General features: G+C 39.8%; 1 protein-coding gene across 11 annotated transcripts in view; it reads left to right on the plus strand.

The window, feature by feature from the left end:
- MARCHF1 (membrane associated ring-CH-type finger 1) overlaps positions 1 to 27,792 on the plus strand; it is a 758,727-nt gene that overhangs the window by 592,062 nt on the left and 138,873 nt on the right. For all 11 annotated transcript variants that reach the window (XM_084758388.1, XM_084758391.1, XM_084758390.1 and 8 more), the window contains one exon: positions 11,195 to 11,245. In XM_084758388.1, coding sequence (XP_084614514.1) covers positions 11,195 to 11,245 — 51 coding nt within the window. The remainder of the gene's footprint in view (positions 1 to 11,194; positions 11,246 to 27,792) is intronic.

The following is a 27,792-nucleotide window of genomic DNA, read 5'->3' on the forward strand; positions in this document are numbered from 1 at the left end:
CTCGGAAAATATACTTTAAAAAATAATAGTTAACAGTATAGAAATATGTTAAATTTGAGATCGCTATGGGTATTTTCCTTTCTTCTCCTGAATTAAATAGAGTGGTTATATGAAAACGATACATTTACTGTCCTAAAAGTACCTGAGGAAGCTGGATTTTATATCCACTAACACTTGTACTATAGTTATTCCAATAACGATAGTGGAACGGAGTATTTTCTTCTTGTCAAAAGTAAAAAAGAAATGTTTACTCAGTCCCAGATAATGGCATCAATGGCAGAACAAATTATCGGTTGCATCCAAGCCAAACTTACCAAATCCATGGGCTTGTTGTGGCGAAGAATTATTTATAGGACCATGGATGACTCAAACGCAGCTGCATTTCTGAAAAGCTTACACCAACCTGGGAGATAACTCAAAAAGAGCTCCGTATCTGCATGACTTTCAGGCAGGTCGGTAGGTCAAAAGGTGAATGACACTACTCTCAACGGCAGGCCATACTGATTACACCACCGTTAGGGGGGACCTCGTGAACCTTACGTGCTTTAGGAATATCCTGAGCCTTGTAAGTTGGTAACTTCCTGTGCCTTGTTGCTTCTGCTTTCCTACTGAACCTCATAATTTCTGCATACTTCCTGATCTTCTTAAGTTCTGTTTGCCATTTGGGTCTTAAGGGCGGAATGTCTCATTTCCAAGGAAATTGTTATAATAACAGCAATGTAGGCGCCACCAGAAGATCCTAGAATTATGTTTTCATTCACAGCTGAGACAGTGTGTTGATTTGTTCAACTAGAAAATCTTGTATATATCAGTAACTTGCTAAAACTAGAATATGTATACTCAAGTATAAAATTCCACCATATATATATATATATTTCTCTCTAACTCTAACTGCATTTCACTCCCAAAGTGGGACTCCTCAAGCATAGCAGTGGTGGCTATGAGACCCTGGCCCATGACTGCAGACAGGGACTGTCCACAGCCAAAGTACTTCTGCTTCACTTCCACTTGTTTTTTTTTAAATTTTATTGATTTATTCTTGTTACATCTCAATTGTTATCCCATCCCTTGTATCCTCCCATTCCTCCCTCCCTCCCATTTTCCACTTACTCCCCTCCCCTATGACTGTGACTGAGGGGGACTTCCTCCCTCTGTATATGCTCATAGGGTATCAAGTCTCTTCTTGGTAGCCTGCTGTCCTTCCTCTGAGTGCCACCAGGCCTCCCCATCTGTCCATTCAACTGTGAAGAATGTCCTGTCTATTGGCTAGATTTGCTCAACCATGTTCATAGCAGCCTTATCCATAATAGCCAGAACATGGAAACAGCCTAAGTTTTCCTCAGGAGAAGAATGGATAAAGAAACTGTGGTCCATTTACACTATGGGATACTACTCAGCTATTAAAAACAAGGAATTCCCAAAATTTGTGGACAAATGGATTGAGCTAGAGATGATCATAATGAGTGAGTTAACCCAGAAGCAGAAAGAGTCAAATAGTATATACTCACTTATAGTGAGAGAAGCATGGGAGAATGGGGAAATAGAAGGATCCAGAGGGTCCTGGCCTTCTGTTATTAAAAAAAAAAAAAAAAAAAGCAGACTAATCAGGCCATGAGGAGCAAGGAAGATGTTTCCATGGCTTCTGATGCCTGGAATCCCCTCAGCGGTGGAGCGTGACCTATGAGCTGTAAGATGATCTGGACTCTTTCCTCCCAAGATTCTGTTTAGCTATAGGGTTTTATCATAGCAATAGAAACACAAACAGAGGCAGCATTGTTCTCCCTGTTAATTAGGAAAGAGAAACATTTTGTTGTTGCTGTTGGATTGGTGAGTTTTGTTTGTTTGTTTGTTTGTTTGTTTGTTTTTTATGTAAAAGAGACTTGCTGCCAAGACTGACAAGCCTGGGTTTTATCCCAGAGCACATAGAGCAAGAAACCAAAAAGCGAATCCTGCAAACTGTCACACCATTTCACACACACACACACACACACACACACACACACACGCACACACACATACTCTCCCACATACATTTTTTTTAAACTTTGTTTTAATATGAAGATTTTAATCTAAAAATTTATTGACTGGCTCTACCGGGTCATTGAGTAAATAGAAAAAACGAACAGAAAGATAATACAGGATCCCTTTCCTAGGTCTGTGTATGAAAGGCAAGAAATTAGAATCACTAAGAACCTTCTGATGAGGTTCCACAAAACTGGAACAAGCTGACTGGTGCTGGCATCTCTAAAACATGCCAGGAGCCTGCACTTCTGTAGGAGAGCACTGTAACTACCCTAAGATGTTAACTTTCCTAGGGCAAGCTTCACAAGCAGAAGCAGGGAGTGTGCTCCGAGGAAACACCCAGCGCTGTTTCCCTTTCAGCCTTCCAGCTTGCCTACAGTGCCCCCTGTTGGCAAAGCTTGGAAAAGAGTCAGGTGGCACAACTTTGACCAGGCGCCACCCAACAGGGTCTAGGAAGATGATGATTTCAAACTTGGAGATATTAACATTTAACATGCCTCTGTTTCCAGGAGCACTGCCATTTCTGTGTTTTTCTTTTTTTAAGTAGAGTGTATTTACACAGACTTACATCGTATTACTTTTATTTCTAAATTACTGGTTCTCCAGTAATGTTGGGGCATAAAATGATAAGGTTTAATTTTATATGTTGCCAGGTCATTTTCCAAATAATACTGAAAAAAGAAAATCACCTTACTAGAATTTTTTGAGAATATTCTTTCGTCTTATCATCATCAGCAAGAGCTGATTACTTTGAAGTTTCCCTTCAACAGGATAAAGCAATGTTTCTTCAACAGACCTCTTCCTAACTGCCCGATGCTCTGATGTTGTCCTCATGTGCATCCTGATGATCAGCATCCCTTGTTTTTGTGAATTTTTGTTCTACCATGTGATCATTTTCCTGCAGAGTTTCTTCCTCTTGCCTTCTTTCTTTGTGAACATATAAAGCCTGTTTGGAGGCCATGGGATGGTTCAAAGACGCGCAACAATCACTGCTCTGGCAGACGACCCACGTTTGGTTTGCAACGCCATCAGGCCACTCGCAAATGCCTGTACCTTCAGCACCAGGAGATCCAGCGCCCTCTTCTGGCCTTTCTGGGAACCTACACACATGTGCATAAACATACTGTCTTTCCACACAGAATATACCAGTGACTTGTTACCTTTTGGGTGCTGCCTTACTTGTAACAATGCCTTCCCATCATAAAAACAGTCTTACAATTTAGGCCTATTTCAGATGTCTTATTTCAAATACTTTCGACTTCATTCCATCAGGAGCCTAACTTTTTTAAAACTACGTTCTACTTATTTGTCATTTTTATGATATTTATGTTTCATAAAACCATCTTCCCATCTAAAAATGGTGCTTTCATCTGTACAGAATATGATTTATGATCCTCAATAAGCTTTATTTTGTAGTTCGTGGTCTTACACTTTTATGCCTTTGTTATTAAAGAGGTTCCTAAACATTACATTTCAGAATTTTTTTCTGTGAACAGAGCACTATTGATTTTGTAGTATTTCCATTAGGAAGCTAGGAAAGGTAACTGTAATAAGTAAAAAATATAATTACTCAAGAGAAGTGAAGGTTTACTTCTCTGCACTGATGGAGTAGTGTGTGGCCAAACTTGACAGAAGATATTCTGCCCCTTAACCATCCAATCACCTCCAACATCCAGAATTTGGCCCCAGTGTCTCTGACACTGGGTTCCTGTTGACCGTGACAGTGGTACCAAGAGCAAGGTAACAGAAAACAGCAAGAAGAACCGCTATAGCATGACTGTGTGATAGAGAGGAAGCAGCAATCACTAGATCTGGTCACAGCTTGTTTAGAGGGAATCTGTTTTAGTCAGCCGGCAGCAGAAGAGGTGTGAGAGAGCATCCCTGGGAAAGTATGTGCCCAGGGACTATTCTGTTCGTACCAATATGAGTACATCAGGTCTTAAAAGACTTCACAGATCCTGCCATGGTATAATTATCTGGTTTCTAGACCCCATACTGAAATCTAATTAAGGACAGGAGCTATAGACACTTGAGGTTCTGTAGCCTTCAGCCATTAATAAGAAAAATTGGGGTTTCATTTCTCTTTCAGTATTTTTCTGCCAAATATTTTATTTTGTTTGTTTTGTTTCCTAGTGACTTGAGCAAACTGAATTAACAAAAGTAGCCTCTCTAGCAGAAAGGAGCTGCTTAATGCATAGCATTCCAACACTTCACTGTTCGAGTTTTAGTGTTGATTTTTACAATATCATCTTTAAAATTTTAAGGCTTTTAAAAATATTTTACTTAAAACATATTAGATGGCAGATGGGATTTATTAATATTTTCAGTGTTTACTTATGTAACTTTTTTTGTGTCTTTCAATGTGTTGGGATAACTACTTGTGTTGACATATTCTATGATAAAAAAAATTCGTAGAGTGAATTGCATCCATGCTACTCTATGGAAATTATGGTAATACATGATAGATACATAATAACATTTAAATATATGTTGATATTTTCAAAACGTTTTTTGTGTTTGTCCTCATAAATGAGACCAAAGGACAGTTGTCTTGTCTCACCTTCTGTCTTTGTATCATCTCAAGGAGCTCTTTTATAAAAGATGAATCTCATAAACCAGGCAAATGTAGGTTTCTCTGACATGATTGCTCTAAGGGAAACTTGAGTTGGGTTTCTTCCAAAGCAACAAGTAGCTCAGTTGTGCAATCATCATGTCCATATCCAGGGGCTGGAGAGTCTCTTAATTTTTCAACTGTCCCACATTAATGCTTTTTTTTTTTTTGCTTTCTCCTTCTTCTTCTTCTTCTTCTTCTTCTTCTTCTTCTTCTTCTTCTTCTTCTTCTCCTCCTCCTCCTCCTCCTCCTCCTCCTCCTCCTTCTTCTTCTTCTTCAACAAATTCTATGAATTTTATTTTTCTAGAGTATCACTTACTTAATCCACTTGCTGATTTGTTGGGCTGATGCTACCAGTGTCAGTCACATTTTTCTCATCTTTCTCATCCATGGTTTTGCCTCATGTTATTTTCATTACATATTGCTCTATCCCCCTAAAATGCTGAACGAAAAACTTTTCTATCATGTGATTATTCACAAAGTACTTGTCTTGAGAAAACAATTTTATCTGTTTAAATTTTAGTATATTAGCCCAAGAGTTTATATTGTATTTTTTGTATTCTTTCGACTATATCCCTGAATAATGGCATTATTGCTTAGGGATATAAATTTATTTATAAATTTCTAATCATAATTTTCAAAGTTTATTTTAGTCATATGTATGTGTTTCTATGTGCATGCATACCATGTGTGTGTAGGCGTCCGTGGGGGCCAGAGTAAGGTGTTGGATATCTCCAGACCTGGGGTTACAAGGACTTCTGAGTTGAGGAATAAGGACACAGGGAACCTAAGTGTCTTAAAAAAACAGAATGCACTTTTAAACTGCTGAGTCATCTCAACAGCCCTTACAATAACAAATTCTAATCTGGATACAATTTTGAGTATTTTCCAAATGTGTGATATTTTCTTAAGCTATGTTCCTGAGAGTTGGCCTTCATATGGGCTAAACAGCTTTTACATGAGTGTAATTCATTTTCAGATAGTTAAGAGTTGTCGTCTCCTAAATTTGTGTTTCTAACTTTATTAGATTAAAGTCAAAAGAAGAGCCCTTTCTCTACAATTCTGTGTACATTTTTAAGGTCAAACTACTTCTAATGCTCCAATGACATTTAATGTTTTTCATTTGATATAGGAGATTACCATGAGTCTATTAGTAAAAGTTTCGTGCACTATTCAGGGTGCTGGAGCTCTAGTTTGTTTTTCTTAATTTGCTTACAAGTCACAGTTTTTAAGTGTTTATTTTACTACAGGCTTTGGTTACCTCAGCAGAAATAGTCCTCTAAATTCCCTGGACGTTTTTCCAGCTTGCATCTTTTCCCTCTCCTTTCATTCACTCCTGATTTTCACTCTTAAAGGAACCGGAGGAAAGCACAGCATCAGTGATTCCCATGAAAGCAACTCAGTCTGCCTTCTTTTCGAAGAAGAATTTAATTTCCCTTTAATAGACATTTAAAACATACTAATTAATGTGTGTGCGTGCGTGCGTGCGTGCGTGCGTGCGTGCGTGCGTGCGTTGGGGTATATGCTGCCATAGTAAGTATGCGGGAAGTCGGAGAACAACTTGTGGAACTGAGTTCTCCTCTACCATGTAGGTCCCAGGAATTAAACCCAGGTTGTCAGTCTCACGGTGGCAAGCACCTTTTATGTTCTGAAGCATCTCACTAGCTGTAGTATACATTTTAGACCCAACGCCTAAAGCCTCCTCCCCGATCTCCTCGCATATACTGCACAGTGGGCAAAGCACTTGTTGTGCAACCGTGAGGGCCTGAGTTTGAATCCCTAGCCCCCACTTTAAAAACCAGGCCTATTGCTACCTAACTGTAACCCAAGCACTGGGGAGTGGGGGCAGGCACAGGCAGATCCCGGTGGCTTCCTAAAGGATCAGTCTAGCTGAAACAGCAAGCTCCACGTTCTATGAAAGGAGCTGCCTCGGAGGATAAGGTCGAGAGCTGCACAGAAGACACTCAGGCTCAATCTCTGGCTTGCACATGCACACAGGTGAGCACACCTAGATACACACACACACACACACACACACACACACACACACACACACACACACACGTCACAAACAAATCCCGCTATACTTAGCAAGATTGAATTTGAAAGAAAATTCAGTATGATAACCAAAGATTAGACATTTCTTGAAAATCTTAAAAAATACACCTTTGAAACTCTGAGTGTTTCCCTGTGTGCTGGAAATGATGTTAAGATCCAACATTGCTCTTAAATAATCATATTCTTTTCGTACAGACTAGAAAGAAGCTTTTGTTGGTTCCACATTGTCCTGCAAGGTCACTGTAATTTGAATAGCAAGTAAGATGTGCTGGGTTCGGGGACAGCTTACATTTAGTCTAACATAGAGTAATCAAACTCATCGTAATGAAGTATGACAACCACAGTGACTATACAAAGACTGTGTCATTTCAATTGTAAGAGAACAAGCCACTCAATTAATTAACAACAAACTGGGCACATTGCTTTGGAAGTTTTCCCAGAGAGAAAGTTCCTCTGGTGTTTTGATTCCAAAACAATAAACTTATATTCTTTACTACTTTCAGCAGAGAAAATTTCATTTTCTTCTTTTGTTTTTGAGATTTGTAATATAATTAAATTTTCTTTCTTTTTCTGCGTCCAAACTCTTCCATTTGTCTCTCTTTCTTCTATTTTAAAGTCATGTCCTCTTTTTCATTAATTATTTTATATGTATATACATATATACACATATATTCTTAAATATAACCTTGTCAGCTGAATGTTACTATATGTACATTTTAGGAGTCCCCATTTGATATGGGCACATTGCAGAGAAGGGGGTGGAAAGATGTTTTTTTATTAATTTCTTCTTGTTACACTCAATGATTATCCCATCCCTTGTATCCTCCCATTTTTCCTTCCCTCCCATTTTCCCCTTACTCCCCTCCCCTATGACTGTGTCTGAGGGGGACTTCCTCCCCCTTTATATGCTCATAGGGTATCAAGTCTCTTTTTATTTTATATTAATTTATTATTGTTACATCTCAATGGTTATCCCATCCCTTGTATCCTCCCATTCTTCCTTCCCTTCCATTTTCCCCTTACTCCCCTCCCCTATGACTGTTCCTGAGGGGGATTACCTCCCCCTGTATATGCTCATAGGGTATCAAGTCTCTTCTTGGTAGCCTGCTGTCCTTCCTCTGAGTGCCACCAGGTCTCCCCCTCCAGAGGACATGGTCAAAATATGAGGCACCAGAGTACGTGTGAAAGTCATACAGGGGGTGGAAAGATTAAGAGCCAGAGGACCAGGGAGTTTGCTGTGAGATTGTGTTGCCTAGTAATCTCAGCACTTATACCATAAACTGTCACCAACATGACCACAGAAACATGAGCAAAATGGGACACCAACATTAGACATGATAAAGTGGATGGGGGAAAACCCATGAGGCTAAATTCTATCAAAGAATTACAGACAACTAGGGAATGTTGAGAATGGGAGAATTAGTTGTTCCCAGGCCAGAGCACACCAGTTGGTTATCCAATTGTTTTTTAATTCTAAAATTTTATAGTCCAAATGTAATCCATCATAGGATTGCAGGACAGAGAACTCAAGGTGCTGGTGGGGAAAATTCTTGATTCTTATCATCTGCATGGCCAACATAAATTGGTGGGAAACTTTCTGGGTGTTTCCTCTGCCTGCGAACAACAGAAATGTCATAACTTTGTAATATGAAAAATGTCTTTACAACTTATTCAGTCTTTACAACCATCCTGAAGATATCACCTTCCATGTTTTATAATAATAAAACTCACGCTCACCAGAGTCAAACATCTACTCATGCTAATACCAGCAAACCACCATACATATGATGGCGAGGCTCCTGTCACCTTAGATCACTACCAACACACTGCCCCTGCCCGCTTCTTTTGACTGGAGCTTATCAGTACAGAGTATGTACATATCACTGTGGTGCACTGTTCTCCATTGGCAACTGAATTGACTCTCTGTCTTATTTCAAGCTACCACCAAGTTGCGTTTGGCTTGAAAAGTTAAGGGCACTTAACGTTACATTACGTTTTCTATTCTTCTTCTTCTTGGCTCCTGGTGTAGCAGTTTCACTTGCCACCCCTTAACCACATTCCCAAATGTGATATGAATGAAAAACGGGCAAGCAAAATAACCACTATCACAACTACAAGCACCCCCTCACCCCCGCTGCAGCCAAAACAAAGAGTGTATTATTTTGTGTGGCTTATTTACCTCTGTTCCACACGATAATGTGTCAACATTCTGAATTTCACTGAGAGAGGAGGATTTATTGGTTTTGTTAACTAGTGTCTGGAAGAAGGGTCGAGCTGTCAGGAGCTAAGTGCTGCTCTCCATCACCAGAAGAAGCTAATCAGGGAAACACATCTGTGGCAGCATGCACATTCATCCAGGCTGGATCCCAGGCTGTTAGAAGGTGTGACTAATCACATCTTTGTGACTCATCTCAGTCTGTAATAACATGCTCTTCGGTGGCATCAGTGGTCACAGGAGATGGATGTCGCATATTCAGCTGGAATGCCTGTGTACAACACAGCAATAGTGTGCAATGACTGTACCCTGTTTCTCCACAGTAACACATCTGCCACCTCAAGTCTTCATTCATCATAGGAAATTCCGGGTGTATTGCATGGGTCTGGGGCCATCCACTGGAGTGTGGAAAGCCTGTCAGTGGCCATATCCTCAAATGAGAATGAGTCTTGCTCCCTCAGCAGCAACCAACTGCCAGCTAAGTAAGTGCTGGTGTCTGGAGAGCACCACTCTCATCTGTTTAGAAATTTTAGCTGGCTTGTGTTTGCATGGGCACCCCAACTGCTGTGAGTTCCTGTCAAGAAGACAGCATTAAGTTGACTGCTTTTTGCACACTACGTGCGTGTCCATAAACTCTGATTTATTCTCACTTATCTTCCAACAGATAATTAGCAGAGTAGGAATATCAAAAATACAGCAGCAGCAGTCAGAAGGTTTTAGACCCTAATTCTATAGTTTCCTGGGAAAAAAATCACTTGCCTTCAAAGTAAAAGGCCTAACTCCTACCCAGGTCTCTTTTTACATTAAAGTTTCATGGCATAAAAAATGTGATTCAAAAGCACTTTTGGCATGCCTTTTCTCCTAAACTACAAAGTGCTTAAGAACAGGGTATACATTTTTAAAACATTTTTTAAGTTTTAAATCTTTTTTATTTATATTTTATTTATATATTCACTTTATATCCCAATTGTAGACCCCTCCCTCCTCTCTTCCTGGTCCTACTCTCCCACCTGCTTTCCCCTCTTCCCCTCCCCTTCTCCTCAGAAAAGGAGAGCTCCCAACCCACCCCAGCATATCAAGTCCCATCAGATCAGGACTGAGCTCCTCCTCATCCACTGGGGCCAGGAAAGGTAGCCCAGTCAGGGAGAAGTAATCAAAAAGCAGGTGTCAGAGTATGTGTCATAGGCATCACCCACTGGGCTTACTAGAAGACCAAAATGAAAGTCATGCTGCCCATGGGCTATATATGTGTAAGGGGCTTAGGTCCATGCACGCTCTTTGGTTGGTGCTTCCATCTCTGTGAGCCTGGATGGGCCTAAGGTAGTTGACTCTGTTCATCTTCTTGTGGTGTTCCTGTCCCCTCCAGGTCCTTCTGTCCTCCCTACCCCCAACCTCTCCCACAGGACTCCCCAAGCTATGCGTAACGCTTGGCTGTAAGTCTCAGCATCTGATTCTATCTGCTGCTGGGTGGGGCCTCTCAGAGGATTGTTATGCTAGGCTCTGTTGTAAACGTAGCAGAGTTGATGGGGTTAGGGCTTGGCTCTCTCCCATGGGGTGGGCCTCAGGTTAGGCCAGGCAGGCCTTAGTTTGACATTCCCTCGGTCACTGCTCTACCCTTATCACTGTACAACTTGCAAATTTTGTGTCAAAGGTTTTGGAGTTGGATTTCTGTTCCTCTCCCACCACTAGACACCCTGCCTGGCTAGAAGGGGGCCTCTTCAGTCTTCATGTCCTGTGCTGCTAGGCAGCAGCTAGAGTTGGCGTTAGGGAGAATATGGGGATGGCTCTAGTTACATTTTAAATCTCAAGGCAAAACTTAGAGAGATTTTAAGTTTTAAGGATCAAGTGCCTATAATCATGTGAAATGACAGAAAAAAAAAACCCAATTAAATGTGTTTCCTAGGAACATGAGTTGAAGGTGTCTACCACACATTTAATACACAGTATTTACGTGCATGCAGACCTCAAATATACTCAGAATTTTCTGAATGCAAAAACAAAAGGAAAAAAATGGGCTATACTTCCATTCTCTAATTTGCAAAGAGATTGTATAGGCTTTTTGGGGGGGTGCTGTAGAAAGGATTTTGTGTAAACAAATATTACTAGCTTAATTGCTACTTTGAAGTTAGTTGGAACATATTAATAACACACAGCTATGTTGTGTGTCCATCAGTCAGAACTATATGAAGAATATTCATAAATGTACATGATACTGCACTGTCTCCTCTTGGTGCTGGGAAATTGGTCCACCCTTTCCTTTAATCAATATTTATAATTTTATTTTCCAGAATGAAAAGTCTCCAGGGAGATCTGCAAGTCGATCAAGTAACATATCAAAGGTAGGTGAAATCTTTTTTATTGATTTCTACATTTCACGAGTTCAATGGCTATTGAAAATGTTTAACTCATAATTATTATGTATGAGAAATACCAAGATACGATTTCTTAATGGTTTGAACTATTTCACACTTTTACTGAGGGAAGCATCATGCTTTCATGCAATCATATACATTGTCTCTCCACTTCTCAGTACAGAAGGTAATTTGCTACTTTCAGAGTTGTCCTGGAAACTAATGCTTCTTTTTCCTTCAGTTCTAACACCATAGGGACAATACACATTCAAGTCAAAACTATTAGCCATCATGACAATTCCCATGGATTTAATATGTCAGGATTCAGCTTCAAGCCCAATGACATGTAAACCTTTTTCATCTGGATAACTTTTAGAAATCAATTTCATAAAAGCTTTAGTGTGACCATATTTAGGCTACAGAATCAATGGATAAAAATAAAAAATATCCCTACACTGACTTTAAATCCAAACTAGAAAGCAGAGTCATTCTTATAAATCTAGACAAATATTCTAGACTTTTTACTTTTACAAAAATTAAAATTCATAAATTGTTTTTTAAAATGGGGTATCATGTGATGTTCAGATATGGGGTTAGCTTGTGATGGGCAGATATGGTGTTTGGAAAGTAAAATATAATATACAGTAAGTTTTCAAAATGGGCATTCTGATTTTCTAAGACATTGTCAGGACAAAGATGGATTTATAAGAGGGCAAATTGCATCTCAGAGCTTTTCACTGACCAGGGGCCTTTCCCATTCCCATCCTTAATTTTGTATTAGTAATTTTACATTACCTTCTCACGGTGGATCTAGAAATAAATAAAAACATTAGACTTTAGGGCAGCTCCATCGTCCCACTTAGACAAGCTCTACTTTCCGCTTAGATCCAGAAGCAAATGACTTTGACATAAGCCAAGAAGTAGGAGTTCCAAAGAGTCATCATTCTCTTCAGCTGGATTCCTGAATACAAATTTTATAGATATATGACATGCGCATGTGTCCTGGATGCTTCCAGGAGCATATACTCCCAACCTTGGACATAGGAAATTTTTCCTGATTCTCTTTATGGAGGACCACAGTGTTACAGTGCTACCAACTACTATGCAAGTTGCCGGAATAGCATCCTTTGAAAGATGATCCAGATCATAAGCATTCATATGCTTGCTTGCAACGTGTGTAGGACTCAAAACTGGTGAAGTTGGAGAGTAAGTGTTAGTCAAAGGCCTACGTCTTACTGGCTTGGTACTCTGTGAAGTGGTAGAACCGTCCAGAACCGTCCAGAACCGTCCCATTTGAGTGATATGTTGGTAGGCCAATGAGAGGAAAGCCCTTAAAGGGCACTGTGGCAGCGCGCCCCAGCCTCTGCTCTGCTCCACTACACCACAAACTCTCAGTGTGGTGTGTTCCCCCTCTCTATGCCCTAGCAGAAGTCTAAAGCCAATAGATGTTCCTAAACTTCAGACTCCAAAATTAGGATTCAGAATAATCTTTTCTTTCAATAACAGTGTTGTATCTTGCATTTGCTATAGTAATGAAAACATAACGGTAAATTACTGAATGTCTTGAATTACATTCAAATCAGAGTCCCTCCCTAGATATTTAAGAAGGAATGTGCCACGCTTTGCAGGATGATACTTTAAATCCAATTCTCTGCTCTGTTGTTTCATACACATGTGACCCTGGGATAACCACTTAAACTCCCTACGACAGACTTGCTCCTCTCATGGCAAAGCTAGTCACCTGAAGGACTTATTCATTTCATGTATATTAGCAAACCGTGTTCTAAATGCACGTCATCCAAGTTTCATGAGAAGAACCCACCAGGAACCGTGGGATAGCATCATCTTTCTGAGCAGATTAATGTTGAGTAAGTAACAACTTGGAAGCTTGTTCTATTATCACACCAAATATCCATGATCTAGGAGTATATCTTCTTTTCAAACTGCTGTTTGGAAAAATTCAATGTGTTCACAATTTTCAGCCTTTTGGCTTATTCCTGTAGGAAGTATATAAAATCAAAATTGTTTCTTCCCTCCTCTGACTTCTTCTTAAGGATTCTCTGGCACTGTGTTTGGAAATTAATGAAAATATTTTTCTCTGCTACCTTGATTATATCACAAAAAAAAATCTCAACTACCAAACTCTGGTACATTTCTGTGACTGTTAATATCTTAGCCCAATATAATTCTGTTTATATTTGTGTCAGAGTGATAGTCAAAAATTCTAAATACGTTGCCTTGGTCCTCACTACTCTTATGAGTTACTACTAAATGATAAACTCTTCAACAATTTTGTGGACTGCTGAATATGAAATGACAATACCTACAAGTATTTGAATTCTTTCATTTTAAAGGGTTAGAGACGACAGTCTTTAAAGGATGTCAAATATCTTTATGTAAGAATATTGTATGTTTCCAGGACATGAGACTTAGTAGAATGGAATCATAAAGGGCATGAGCTGAGCACCTACTTAGAGGGGTTGCTATGTTCCCTATAGCCTAGTCTATAAAAGGAGAGTGAACGGCAACTTGTATATCTTGGTGAGGTACTTGGGAAATGGTTAAGCGATGTGTTGATATCAACTACTCTACTTGTGCAGTTCCAAATACTTATACCTCAATGATAGCCATAACAGTGTGGCTAAGAAATCTCACTTTGAGCAAGTTTGAGACTGTAATGCAAGAAGTGTTTACTTTTTGTTTTAGGTAAACTAGAATAAATTAGACAGTGATAAAATTAAAATTAAAGAAGGTATTAAAAACACTGTATATAGGAGAGCTGGCCCCAGGGTCATGAGAGCAGTTCCAGTCCCTTCCTTGATACAGCACTTGGGAGACCAGCCCCACACCTTACCTAGACAACACAGCAGAACTGACCCTGATGGCATGGATGTGGGTGATCCGGCCCCAAGAGCATGACAGTGGGAGAGCCGTCCCTGCCCCTTACTGGCTGTGGCATTGGGTGAGCTAGTGAATATAGAAGTTTTAAGTATGGTGCATAATAAATGCTGAGTTGTTAGTGAAGATAAAAATGTTTTTAGTTTGAATCTCTGAATTTTGACATGTCTGGTTATTCGAAGTTTTTAAAAATTAGTTTATGTTTTTTTTGTCTTAACAGTATTACAGTTAGGCTATAACTTTTTTCTCGTTTTATATTATTTATTTTATAGAGTCTCATTATGTATCCCAGGCTGGCCTTGACCTCTATATGTCTTAACTCAACCTCACACGTGCTAGGATTATAGCATATGCCACTACAACATTTCTGTGGGGTCTTTTCCTAATATTTCTTATTTTAGCTAAGGACAGTGTGTTTGGATATATTAAAGTTGATCCAAGATCTATAGAGAATCTACACAGGTTTAAAACAATGCAGAAGGAATTGTTGGGAAACCGCAAGTGTAAAGCAAGTCACTTTCCCCTTCATAACACACACTTACTCTGAAGCTCTTAATGCATTACCAGTTCTCACTGCTGCTTTTAACACACACATGACTCGCAAGTTTCTAAAGATGAAACTCAGTCAAATTCCATCTTCCTTTCACTTCTTCTACAATAGGGGATCATTATATTCAGCTAGCGACATTATTAACTTTACAAGAATATCCACTCAAAAGTAGCTGTCACGGAGAAAGAAAGCTTTACTTCTAATTCAAGTTCATGAAATTGTTCTACGGAATAAAGTCTTTGGATTTGGGGTTGTGCAGAAGGCAGCTCGTGAAATTGAATTCACTTATGAAAAGAAATTCAAAGGTGACTACGTTAACAAAATGATACTTCAGTGAGTTTGTGTGATTTCTTGGTGTATTCCCCAGACTGTATTGACTTGACAGGTTTCATCTAAATTTTTCAATTGCCTTCTACCTGGAAATATCTTCTATAAGGTTAGCATGAATATGTTCTATACCTATAAAATATTACTTTTGTATGAATGCCCCAGATCACTTCACAATAAAAGATGATAAATAATGTAGTCAAAGCAATTTCTTCACCAAATACCTTTGAGAACGTGCTGTGCAAAAGGCGTTAGTATGGACCACAGCATTTTAAATGGGTGTTACCTTTTGATCAAATTCATGCTTCATTTGTCTTCTGAAAAACTTTAGTGTTCAGTATTTTGCCGGACTGGCCTTTAAGATGCCAAAATATTTCCCAGCAAGGTCAAGCTGAACACATTCCCATGTGCAAAATGTACTGGGAATGCCGTCAGCTGAACGCAAGCCAAGCATTTGTGTTTAATCCTACGACTTGCCAAGGTATCCATCTTGCTCTGCTGATGCAAGGAACTTACATATCAGCTCTCCCCTGAGACAGCACACCTTGGAAGATAACCCAGATGGTGAAGGAGGGTATAAAATTGAGAAATATCTTTAACTAGCTGGAGGGTTTTCACTGATCCTTGGTCTGGGTTCCTCTTGAGACCAAAGCTGAGTGAATGGATATAAATTCAGATGAATTAGTAAAGGTGATGAGGACAATTAAAAAAAAACTGAAGAGACTTTTTCTTTATGTGTGTCCACTCCTTCGGAGTGCTTATCTAATCTCGTGCCTTTATAGGCCAATAATTTTCAGACCCATTAAGCCAGAATATCATTCATAAAAATCTGAATTCAAATATCATACTCAAAAAAATCATATCGGTGTATAAATAAGAAGAAGCCTCCAGTTTAGTTGCTGTAATAAGATCCAGAGATAAGGAGTTTCTGCGGTGACTTGCCAGGAAAGCAGGAGTGGAAGAAACTATGGCTGGAAAGACTGAAGCCACACAGAACAGAAGTCGAGAGAAGGTGCCTCTCTCCTGTGTGGGGCCTCTAGTATAAAATCCGTATAGGTTTGTCCTTTTGGAAGCCAGAAAGCAAGGCTTTCATCTTTTGTTGGCCACTTATTGGCTTGAGGTCTCTCCAAGACAAAAAGGTTTCTATGCACACCTGACACTCTTCTTAAGAGTTTAGCTACATAAGCATGTAAGCTATCTGATAAGCCACACAGAGGCAAGATTCCCAAAGAAAACCACAGCTGCAAAACTGTAGCAAGAGCACTCCTCAGGAACTTGGAGACGTATGTACTGACACATGTTTAAAGGGACAGTTGAGGGGGTTCATCACAATGCTGGCAGCATCTGCTATGGTGGTCCATCTTCTGTCTCCATGTGATCCATATTTACCCATTCATTCTGCTGTGTACTCTTGTAGGTGATGCCTTGCTAGAATTTCTCAAGAAAAACCTAAAAAGACAAGACAGTAGAGTGAGCTTCTTGCTTTTGCAAATGTCATAAGCAAACGAATTCGTCTCCGTTTCTGGACACCCTTCCAATGTCTCTTTCTTGGTGAAGTGTTTCTAGCTTCCCTTCATTGTGATTTTGTGTCTGATCTTGACAGTGCCTAAAATCACTCAATTGCGTTGAATTTTGTTTTGGGAAAAAAATTGTTTGCAGCAAACATCCCTCCTTATCTTGGCCAGTGCCGTTCTTCAGTGAAGCACTGTTACTTCATGGCAGACAATGTAACCTGGTCTGAGAAAAAGATCCAGTCACATGGTCCACTGGCATCCACATTCCCAGACTCTGAGAGTCTAAAAGCAGGCCAAGGCTTCCTCATGCTAGTGAGCTCTACAGACCAGAAGTATGCATTCTTGCAGTTATGAATGAGTGGGTTTGTCGCATGTATAGAAAGACAAAATAAAGAAGTAAATCACAAGTATTAGACAGAAGAAGCAGCAGAGAGATAGAAAATCATCAACTCAGAGTATCACAGGGTCTGATAGAAATGAACAGAGTGGTGATTGAGAGAACACACAGAATAGTAATGTCCTTGCAAACATGCGGCAGAAATGACTGAGAAATAGCCAGTCATATTGGAGTTCAAGACCCAGGCAGTGCCCAGCTGAGGCTCCTTTGCAGCCTCGCTGCGGATGAGCTCCTGGTTTTCCATTCCCACTGCAGGCATGTGTGTGCCTCTGCTGAAAACAGTTTACCTCTTTTTATTGTTCAAAGACAGAGTGCTTTACAGCCCTTAGTAGTCGGTGCTCTTGCCTGTCTTCTTGATACAGGGCCAGGGTGGGAGGTGGGAAACCCCAGATAAGAAGCCTCGGAAGTCACCTTGGGACAAACATACTTGGGTTTAAAATGGGAGGCTCTCCCCTGCTTCCAGAGCCAGCGTCTCAGTAAGTTTAAAATGGAACGTGACAATTAACCAGTACACTGTACAGTACAAACAAAGAGAATTCTGATATATTCCGATGAATTCTGCGATGTCCATCTCCACATGTATACTTAGTTTATTTGGTTTTGAGTTTTCTAAAGAGAACACTTTATTTGGATAGGGCAGACATGACCAATAACAGAGATTCAATTGTGTATGTGTGGAAGATAAATTAAAATTAAGTAGCAAAACTGTACATTTTTAAAAGGTTGCATCAAAACCACATTTTACTTATGTTTATTATAGCACTTCTGAGAACATGAAATTTGCCATTTACTACTGGCCTGACATCAATGCAGCTTGTATCACAGCAGAAAGCTTTGAAGAACCTCTTTTCATCCAAGCTCACCCCAAACGGCAGCCTTCTGAGTCACCCGATAAAGGAATCTGTGAAACACTCTACACCAGCTTATCATGCCTTCCACAGGCAGAGTCCTACCAAGCATCCTGGGTCTTTTGTAACAATAGGATAAAATCTGCCACTCAGGAAGGAAGGAATGTGCTAGCGTGCACAAGAACATAAGATTCCTAAAAATGTGTGCATTTGGACTGCCCTTGAACATTTGTAGGCTCCTTTCTTTCTGCCGTGTGGGAGGCACACACGTAATAAGCATGTAATAAACATTAGCTATTCCTGATCACTAGATCTGGTAACACATGATAATACCATCAATGTTATGGGCTACTCCTGTGTTTTATAATTGTTGTCTTATAATGCACATATTTTCACCATGGAATGTATGGACCTATAGAACAAGTCCATGCCCCCCCCCCCATGACCAAATACACAGAACTTTTACATAAAGCCATAGAGAAGGTCTGGCATATAAACTGTACCAAATGTCAGTCTCACCTTCAGGAAACGAGGGCTATGTCGATACCTCTCTCGAGCAGAGTGACCTGCTGGCACAGAGGTATATGGATCCCTGGGTAAGAACATTGCTACTTAGCCAGAGGCAAAAGGGAAACAGTCAAGGTCATCAGCCAACATCTCAGCACCTGATTGATGGGGCATTGACCTCTAGTAAGGATCTTGGGGGAAGGGGAGGAGATGGTCATTGGACAACTACAATTGCCTTGTATATCATATCATCTCCTCAGAGTTCCACTGGGAGTTTTAGCCCTTCCGGGAAACATAGCAGAGGGTTGCTGCTTATAACTGACCCAATCTTGCTTGCCCATATGCATTCTAGAACCCCTCAGCAGGCAGTCATTACTATATTTCCCCATCTATAACCACAACAGGACAAGGAGAAGTTTCTCTAGTATACACTGGAGGGAGCAACATATCCCTCCCTGCTGCTATCATGTGGCACAACTCCCTCACAGTGTGAGCCAGCATAATGTCCTGAGGATCCAGAGGTCTTCTGATCTACTAAAGCAGAGCAGGTCCTGCCTAACGTCATCTCACACTCAGAGGCTCACAAAGCCATGCCAATATTTTTTTCTTTTTTTAAATTTTATTTTATTAATTTATTCATATTACATCTCAATGGTTATCCCATCCCTTGTATCCTCCCATTCCTCCCTCCCTCCCATTTTCCCCTTACTCCCCTCCCCTATGACTGTGACTGAGGGGGACCTCCTCCCCCTGAATATGCTCACAGGGTATCAAGCAGAGGGGAGGACATCCCATTGGGACTCTAGATGAGAGAAGCATGGGAGAATGGCAAAGTAGAAGGATCCAGAGGATCCTAGAAACCTACAAGTAGAACATTATGATAGGCAGATTTGGGCCCAGGGGTCCTGCTCAAGCTATGGCACCAGGTAAGGACAATACAAGTCTTAAACTTCAAACCCCTACCCAGATCTAGCCAATGGACAGGACATTCTCTGTGCCAATATTGTACAGTGCTGGGACTTACCGACCATATCCTTCCAGGTGCTGCGTGCTTATCCTTGCAATGATAAAGCCTTAGAGTGCAGCCATAAGCTTAGAAGGCAGCCCAGGAAAAGGAGACTAAGCCTCATAGAACACAGCTTATACCAACACAACATACATAAGCTAGGGCTTTGCCTGTTAGGGATCCGTAGCTTTAGGCAAACATTAATGGGTAACATCGTGATTACCCCAATCCTCATCATTTCCAGTGATGTACTTGGATAATGTGTGTTCATCACAGTTATCAGTTAGAGATCTGTAGGCTTGTACGTTACGGTCCCAAAAAAAAAGGGATTCTGCCATCATGGGACACGGGCGAGAGTTCTAGTACCGGATGCTGTGACTGCAGGGTCCTCACAGACCATCCACAAGTGAAGGGTTCTCTTACCATACGAGTTAGTGTTTGTTAGCTTGCTGAGTTAGGTCCGAGGCTTTGTGCTGTGTTCCGGGAAATTATTGATGTTGCAGGGTATGAAATAGTCTCTTCATTGGCTCCTGAGCTATGTAATCATTATCTGTTTTCAATGTTACAAACATATTCAGCTTCACAAGCTTTGTAATACCTAGAAGACTTGGAAATTCTTTTAAATGTCTTTTATGTGAGACAGCTTAGATGACTAGTTGCGGAAGGAGTCTTTATTTCTAAAGCAAGAAAATGTATCTTCCTTCTTTTCAAGAACTGTTTCCAACCCCTGGTACTGTGACTTAATCCTTGAACATAATGCCCACAAAGACGTTAGCGTCAGTAACATTTTATCTCCCAGAACATCACAGTAGACAGGTCGTCTTTTACCCTGTCTAATCCATTGTGTTCTGTTGCCATTCTGAGCCATCCCCTAAGAAGATGATGACTCCCAAGGAAGCCCAGGGCCAAGATAACTGTACTTGAAAGATAGAGCTTGGCCTTATGAAGCTCTATGCTTACAGGACTGAGACATAGAGATGAGACTGCAGGAAAGCTCAGGTGTCAGTCACGGTGGGGCATGGGCTTATCACCGGCATTAGTCTCTGTGCCTTGACCCCTCTCAGCTGCAGAACTCTGGGCTAGCTTTAGAAGTACAGGAAGCTCGGATCTCTTGATGCCATGTCCAGCCAAGCAGCAGTCCCCTGAGAACTCAGAAACTGGGCCATGCCAACTACTCTTTGGGAATGTACAAGGAAAGCAAAAATAAAGCCAACATCTTAAAAGCATAAGTGTGGCAGTAGTAATCTTGGCATTATGAAATAGACTGCCCAACATAGTAAATTCTTCAACAGTACTTTTTTTTCATTTCTTCATTTATACTTTAGTGTATATTGATGTACTTAAGATTAATTAAAGATACTGTTTGATTTGTTTGTGTTTGTACTGCAGGTAGAACCCAGGACTTAGCACATGTTAGGCAAGCGTTCTGCCACTGAGAAGTACCCTCGCCCAAATATTATGTTGTTAAACTGTCCATCCTTTCTAATGATGCCAGTACCACCTACATTTTACAGGTCATACAGAAAGTATTTCTCCAAGAGTCTGGGCTCCTTTAGGTAATAGAAAAAGCTTTACTTCTGAAAATAAATGGGAAAATATTCTGTGGAGCTGATTTTCACTAGAAATTTCCTGGTATTGATTCTAGAACATTGCTGTCTAATGTGTCAGCCATTAGCCACAGGTGGCTAGTTAAATTTAGATTAATTGCAATTATATAAGATTTAAAACTCAGTTCAGTCATACTGAACTAATTGATCATGAATGAGCCCTGGGGACTTAACGCCAGCTCTGATTGCTACAGTAGTGGGCATGGCATTTCTGACATGAGAAGTTGTTTTCTGGGCTTAATCATAAAGTTAAAGCAGGCTAGTGTTTGGTTTCCTTTGTATCCTTGAAAAACAAATGAGTAACTCATAAATTTTTGGTATCACGCATGGAAATAATCCCTCATCACTTACCATCTGTCAGATTATGTAGAAAAGAACCAAGAAGCTAACTTGCAGGCTTACTTTTCGTTCCATCAAAAAGAACTTATTTTAAATGAGATTTACATTCTGGGATTCATTTTCAATGTTTGCAAATATTCATATGTTTCCACGTAATGAGTTTCTGAGGAGGCATAAAACACATAGCCAATGTCAAAATATACAAATATTGGTGGTTTTCTGTAACTGTGGGTACAGTGATGAAGATGGTGCTCACAGAAGGAAGACTGGGTACTGTTTCTTGGTATTTTTGGTCACTCTATATCCCTCTGGACTTCTTCAGCTAAAATCACAGTATAAGAAAAATGTATATGAAGATATTCCTTTGCTTTGAAGATCTTCAAAATTGATAGACTATAGATACATTCCTTAAATTCATGTTGTCAAATGTGATATTTTTTGCATTTAATTTCAATTTATTATAATTTATTCAGATTACATCCCGATTGTTATCCCCTTGCTTGTATCTCCCCATTCCCACCCTCCCTCCCTCTTGTGCCCCATTCCCCTCCCCTAGACCTCTGACAGAAAGAGACCTCTTCCCCCACCATATGACCTCAGCCCAGCCAGGCTCATCCTGACAGCCTGCATCCACTTCCTCTGTGTGCCACCTGTCCTCCCCATTTTTGTGGCTATGTCCTTTATGTTTTATGCCTGTGGTTTAATACTAGGAAATAATATTTCCAACCTACTAACTGTAAGTCCTATGGAGTGCCCCAACCTGCAGAGAGCATCAAAGTGCTGAGACCATTATGTTCAAATACTTAAAGTAAATCTGAGAAACATTAGAATCCTAAAAAAAAAAAAAAAAAAAAAAAAAAAAAAAAAAAAAAAAAAAAAAAAAAAAAAAAACCAAAAAAACTAAACAAGCTAAAGTTTTAATCATCCCCAGTCCTTTGCTTTCTGAATGGAAGAAGCAAAGATGATGTATTGCTATGTTTTGCATAGCGTATCAGTTCCCTTCTTGCTACCTCTCTCCCTTTTGTTTTTTTTAGGCTTGTTCTGGGTTTTTCTTGCTTTTTTTTTTTTTTTCATGTTAGTTACAATGGAGTCCTTCTACTTGGCTTCTCCTAAATACACGCACATGGTAACTTTGCTATTATCTATCACTTCCTGTTTCTGTCTTTCCCCTTCTCTATGTTTCAGTCCTCTCCACGGGCCCTACTGTTGGCAGCCGTGTTGCTAATGCGATTACTGTGTAGAGTTGATTTGGATGGACTGGGCCGAATAAATCCACTTTGACATAAGCTACCCAATTTGGCTGTCTTTGTTGATCAGATTAACTGGATAATTGTCAAGTCTCTATCTCACTAATTACTGCAGAGACACATTATGTATTCCCTCATTCAATTCTCGTTTCACTAAAATTTACCACCGAGGCTGTATGAATGAGTGCTGACGTATAAATAGATCACTTTAAAGTGAAATTCAATAGTCGGGTGCATTGTTTTCCTTCTTATCTTTCTACCAAAGTAAGAAAAATTTTATTAATATGTTTTTTTTCTTGTTTATAATAAGGCAAGGAGGAGACTGGGGCGACTCTTATGTTCACCTATCCAAAACCCATGATGGCAGTGCTGCCTCTCGCAACACAGCAACATTCCCACTGTGTCAGCTTCCTGACACACTGTTCAAATATGAACATAGATGAAGCAAGGTGACCAAATAGAATTCTAGAAATACAATTACTGAATAACAGCAAACAGTTCTTCCAATTGCTGTATTTGCATGTTTAGTCCAGTTAGTTATCATGTTACATGTGTTTCATACATCTCACATACATTGTAAAAGAGCATTTTTCTTTTTTTTTTTTTTTTTTTTTGGTTTTTTTTTTTTTTGAGACAGGGTTTCTCTGTGTAGCCTTGGCCATCCTGAACTCCCTTTGTAGACCAGGCTGGCCTCGAACTCACAACGATCCACCTGCCTCTGCCTCCCGAGTGCTGGGATTAAAGGCGTGTGCCACCAACACCCGGCTCGAGCATTTTTCTTATCTGAGTTGAGTCTTCATGATATTTCTAAATGGAAAATAACAGTAATATTACTGCCTGTTGAGCACATCTGTCAGGTACCACATTTAGCATTTTATCTAGGATATCAAAGTCTGTGCACAGTATTGGTAAAGGTATTCAGAAACTCAGATATGATGATTTTTTTATGGCTTCCGTTGCTATGATAAAATACCATGACAAACAATGTAGAGTTTATTTTAACTTACACATCTACTCTATAGTCCATCATCAAAAGAAGGGAGAGCAGGAATTCAAACAGGGTAAACCCTTGGAGGCAGGACTGTTGCAGAGACCAAGGAGAGTGCTACGTCTTGGTTTTCTCCTCGTGGCTTGCTCAGTCTGCTTTCTTACAGCACCCAGGACCACCAGCCCAGGGGTTGCACGACCGTGCATGAACTGGGCTTTCCCATATCAATCATCTATCAAGAAAATGTATGACAGCCTTGACAACAAGCCAACATAGTGGAAACATTTTCTCAGTTGAGGTTCCTGCTTCCAAAAGTATTATAATGTGAGTTAAGTTGATATAAGTGTCCCTCATAAGGGCAGAGATAGTTTGATGAGCCCATGTTCAGTACTTGAAGGTGCTTGAAGAAAAACTATCAGAAACTACCTGCCTTCTATCTTTCACCTCTCTTCTGCCTTCCTTGCTCATTCATTCTCGTAGGAACCCAGGTGAAGAAACAAAGTAACATATAATTTGTAGACAAGCCCTTTTTCCAAGTAGAAGATGATTAATTGATTGTTATAACATAGAAAAATACATTAAAAGTTTAACACTTGAGAATTATATTATGCAAATACCCCCGTATTATTGACCTCTTATAGGGTTGAACTTCAAAGGTTTGTTTGTTTTTTATGTGTGTGTTTGTATGTGTATGTGCAGTAGTTTCTGTGTACTGTGTGTGTGCCTATTGTCCTCAGAGTATGAAGAATGTCTGAATACTTGGAACTGGAATGCACGTGACTAAGCTATACATAGAAAGTTCTCTTAAGTGCTGAGCCATCTCTTCAGCTTTGGATTTTGAAATTTCTTAAAGTCAGTAGTGTCACATTAACAAAGATATTTAGTGTAAAAAAAATCCTAGTTAGTCTTATATATGTGTCATCACTAACCCTGACAGGAGCATTTCTTTTTCTCTTCATATGTTTGTGTGGGTGTGTAGCTTCCAAGCATATATGTATACACATTCCCATGTGGGAGGGTAAACATGTATGTTCATGTGTGTAGACAAGGCTGATATTAAGACCCTTCCCTTGATCACGCATTAATCTTCTTCCCTGAGTCAAGGTCCCTCAGTGAAATCCAGGGCATGCTACATGGATAGTCACACTAGCTAGCCTGCTCCAGGAATCTTGCCTCTACTTTTCAAAACTAAAAATACAGGCATGCAGCCACATTCACTTGGCATTTACCTGGGTCCTAAATGTCGTGGGTTTTTTCCTGGCTCCAAGCTTCCAGAATAAAGACTCATGAAACTCAAAATATTATTTGCAAATACCCAGACCATATAGCTGGGCTCCTCTCTGACTAGCTAATAATTTTTTTAAAAAATTATGCTAATCTACATTTTGCCACGTGGCTGGTTTCCTTTGCTCAGGTACCATGCATCTGTTCTGCTCACCTCTTGCTGGACTGAATATTCTATGTCAGGCTCTATCCCAGAATCCTTTCTGCCAGCCAGATGTTCCACCTTCTATTCAACCCTTTCCTATAGGCCATGTTTTTTTTTAATTGACAGGCAATGCATCCATATAATACACAGGATATTCTCTCAACATATGAGGATGCCAATTCAGTCTCTTGCTTGCACAGAAAGCACTTTTAACTCCTGAGCCATCTCCTCAGCTCCTGACAGTAACCTTTTAAGATAGACTTATGATTTAGAGATTAGAAAACCTGACTGTGATTGGGTAGCTGACTCTAAATTCCAAACCGAACTTGTGACAGAACCTGGCTACTTAACGACGCATGCATTTCAATAGTTATTATTCTGCAGACTGAAATAGCAATCCACCAGACAGGCCTTTCTTGAGCTTTTCTCCAGTGTGATACCCTCATGGGCAAATAACCACGGTAGAGGTTATATAAATTGAAATAAGCCAGCCACAGAAAGGCAAATGCCACATGAGTCCACTTACGTGAGGACTTTTAAAACACTGACCTAATAGAACTTTCTAGAGGGATCATGACTAGCAGGAAGAAGCGGGGAAGTAGAGAAAAGAGAGGTCCAAGAAGCCACATCACTGGGATGTAAACAGCAGTAAATACGGCGTACACGGTAAAGTGTTGATAGATAATGACATTGTAGCATTTAATTGATGGCTAACAAAATAGTTTGCAATGTTTTTAAGGATATATAAATATTTTAACATGATTAAAAAGTTACAGATTTTTCACATGCAACCTAACACCGCTTGGCATCCCCATAAAAACATACAACCCTCATATTCACATGTTCAAAGTGAATTTTAGTGAAAAATTTAAAAATGTAATGCCCATTAAATATAATTTTCCCTGACAATGTCATTTAAAATATGACATGAAAGAGTTTTTCAAAAGTAACTGGGAAAAGAATGTGGTTACAGTAAGAAAATATTTTTGAAAGCTTATCTTGGTAGACAACAGAAAGCCATTTGAATTTTGTGAGAAGATAAAGGGCACAATAAACATGAAGCTTGAAAATGTCTGCAGGGTTTGGAGAGATGGCTTTTTCAAGGATTCTGAATTTGGTTACCATAGTCACATCAGAAGACTCACAACCAACTTTAACTCCAGCTCTGGGGGGCGGGGGGGTTCACTGCCTGTGGTCCCTACTGGTCCCTGTACAAACACACAGAGAGAGAGGGGGGGGGAAGAGAGAGAGAGAGAGAGAGAGAGAGAGAGAGAGAGAGAGAGAGAGAGAGACGACACACACACACACACACACACACACACACACATATATGCAGGCCACATACACAGAACATATACACATAGAGACTAGACACACACACACATACACACACATGCGCACACATGCACAATCACTCACAGTTTTAAATAAAACTTTAAAAACAAGATTGTAATTGAGTCACATTGGACATTTAAGATCTGTATATTTCACTACATCTGTTACCTAAATACTACTATATATAATTATTGAATGATAATTAATGGTGTACACTCTGAATTATTTTGGAATAAATTATCCATTTGTAGGTGACTTAGTTTTATATGCATCAGAAATAGAAGATTATTTGTAATTAGATAGGACAATGAGTAAATGAATAAATACATGATATAATAAAATTTAAAAAGATATAAATTTGCACGTCAGATAGAATAATGTTCATTGCACAATTTTTCAACTTCCATCTTTATTTGAAGTTTTCATATAATGTTGGCTAAACTACAAGTTTGAGAGATAGTTCAGTGATAAGAACACTTCTTGCTTTGGCAGAGGACCTGGGCTCAATTCCCAGCGCCCATATGGTGGCTGACAACCATCAGGAATGTCAGTTCCAGTGAATCTGACTCCTTTTTCTGGCTTCCATGGTCACCAGGCACACATGTAGTGCATAAATCACATGCTGGCAAAACAGCCATGAATATAAAGTTTATGTATTTCATATGTATTATATATTTTTATTTATATATTAATATATTATTTTATATTTGTTACATACTTAATATATGATATATAATTAGGAAAATATACTCTAGGAAAAATATACTCATTGGCAGATATGTATAGAATAGAATTGAATAGAATAGAGGAGCTAACAGAAAACAATATTCCCTGAAGCAACCCAGTAAACCCAACATGAGCCCTGAAGACCTATATTGATACTGGTGAGAATGGGAAAGAAGAAACATTGATTATAACTGACTCAACATGAGAAAAAGAAAGGATTTTTGTTAAAATTAGGTGAGGTGGTGAGTAGAGAAATATATGAGAGTTTTGTCATCTCGTCTTGGGGTAGGGCTGTCTAGCACAGCCTTGAGGTCCTTGGTGCGGTTTTTGTCCAGAGACTTGTGTCATGGGGTTCATCCACTTAGTGTTTTTGAAGACTCTGTCCATGAAAGAAGCAACACTCCTCCTAACTGATAGTCAAATCCCTTCTGCAATGTCCTGCTCCTAACACCAGTAATTATTCTGTACCCAGTGTTTTGCTTACAATGTGACACTGGCATTCTGCTGTCAGTAAAGGAACCCTTTGTTTCTTTCCCATTTCCTCTCTAAACTTCCCTGGCCAGTTGGAAGTAGTGGAGCTGCCAACTGTAACTTCTCAGACGGGGTGGCCGGAAGCAACACATCTTTTTTGCAATATTTTACCTGTCTCTGTTTCTCCTATGGCATATTCCTTGAGAGCCCTGACTGGGATGCTGTTTGAGGATGCTGGCTGCCTTCAAGCACCCTGCTGGAGTTATCTCGTAGTTTCCAGGGAGAGAAGAGGGAAGGCTGCTTGAAGAGCTGCAGCTGTTCTGATCACCATAGTTTGAGTCTTCCC

Source organism: Acomys minous, assembly GCF_964271855.1.
Source record: "Acomys minous genome assembly, chromosome: 15".
In the NCBI taxonomy this organism is placed as follows: Eukaryota; Metazoa; Chordata; class Mammalia; order Rodentia; family Muridae; genus Acomys; species Acomys minous.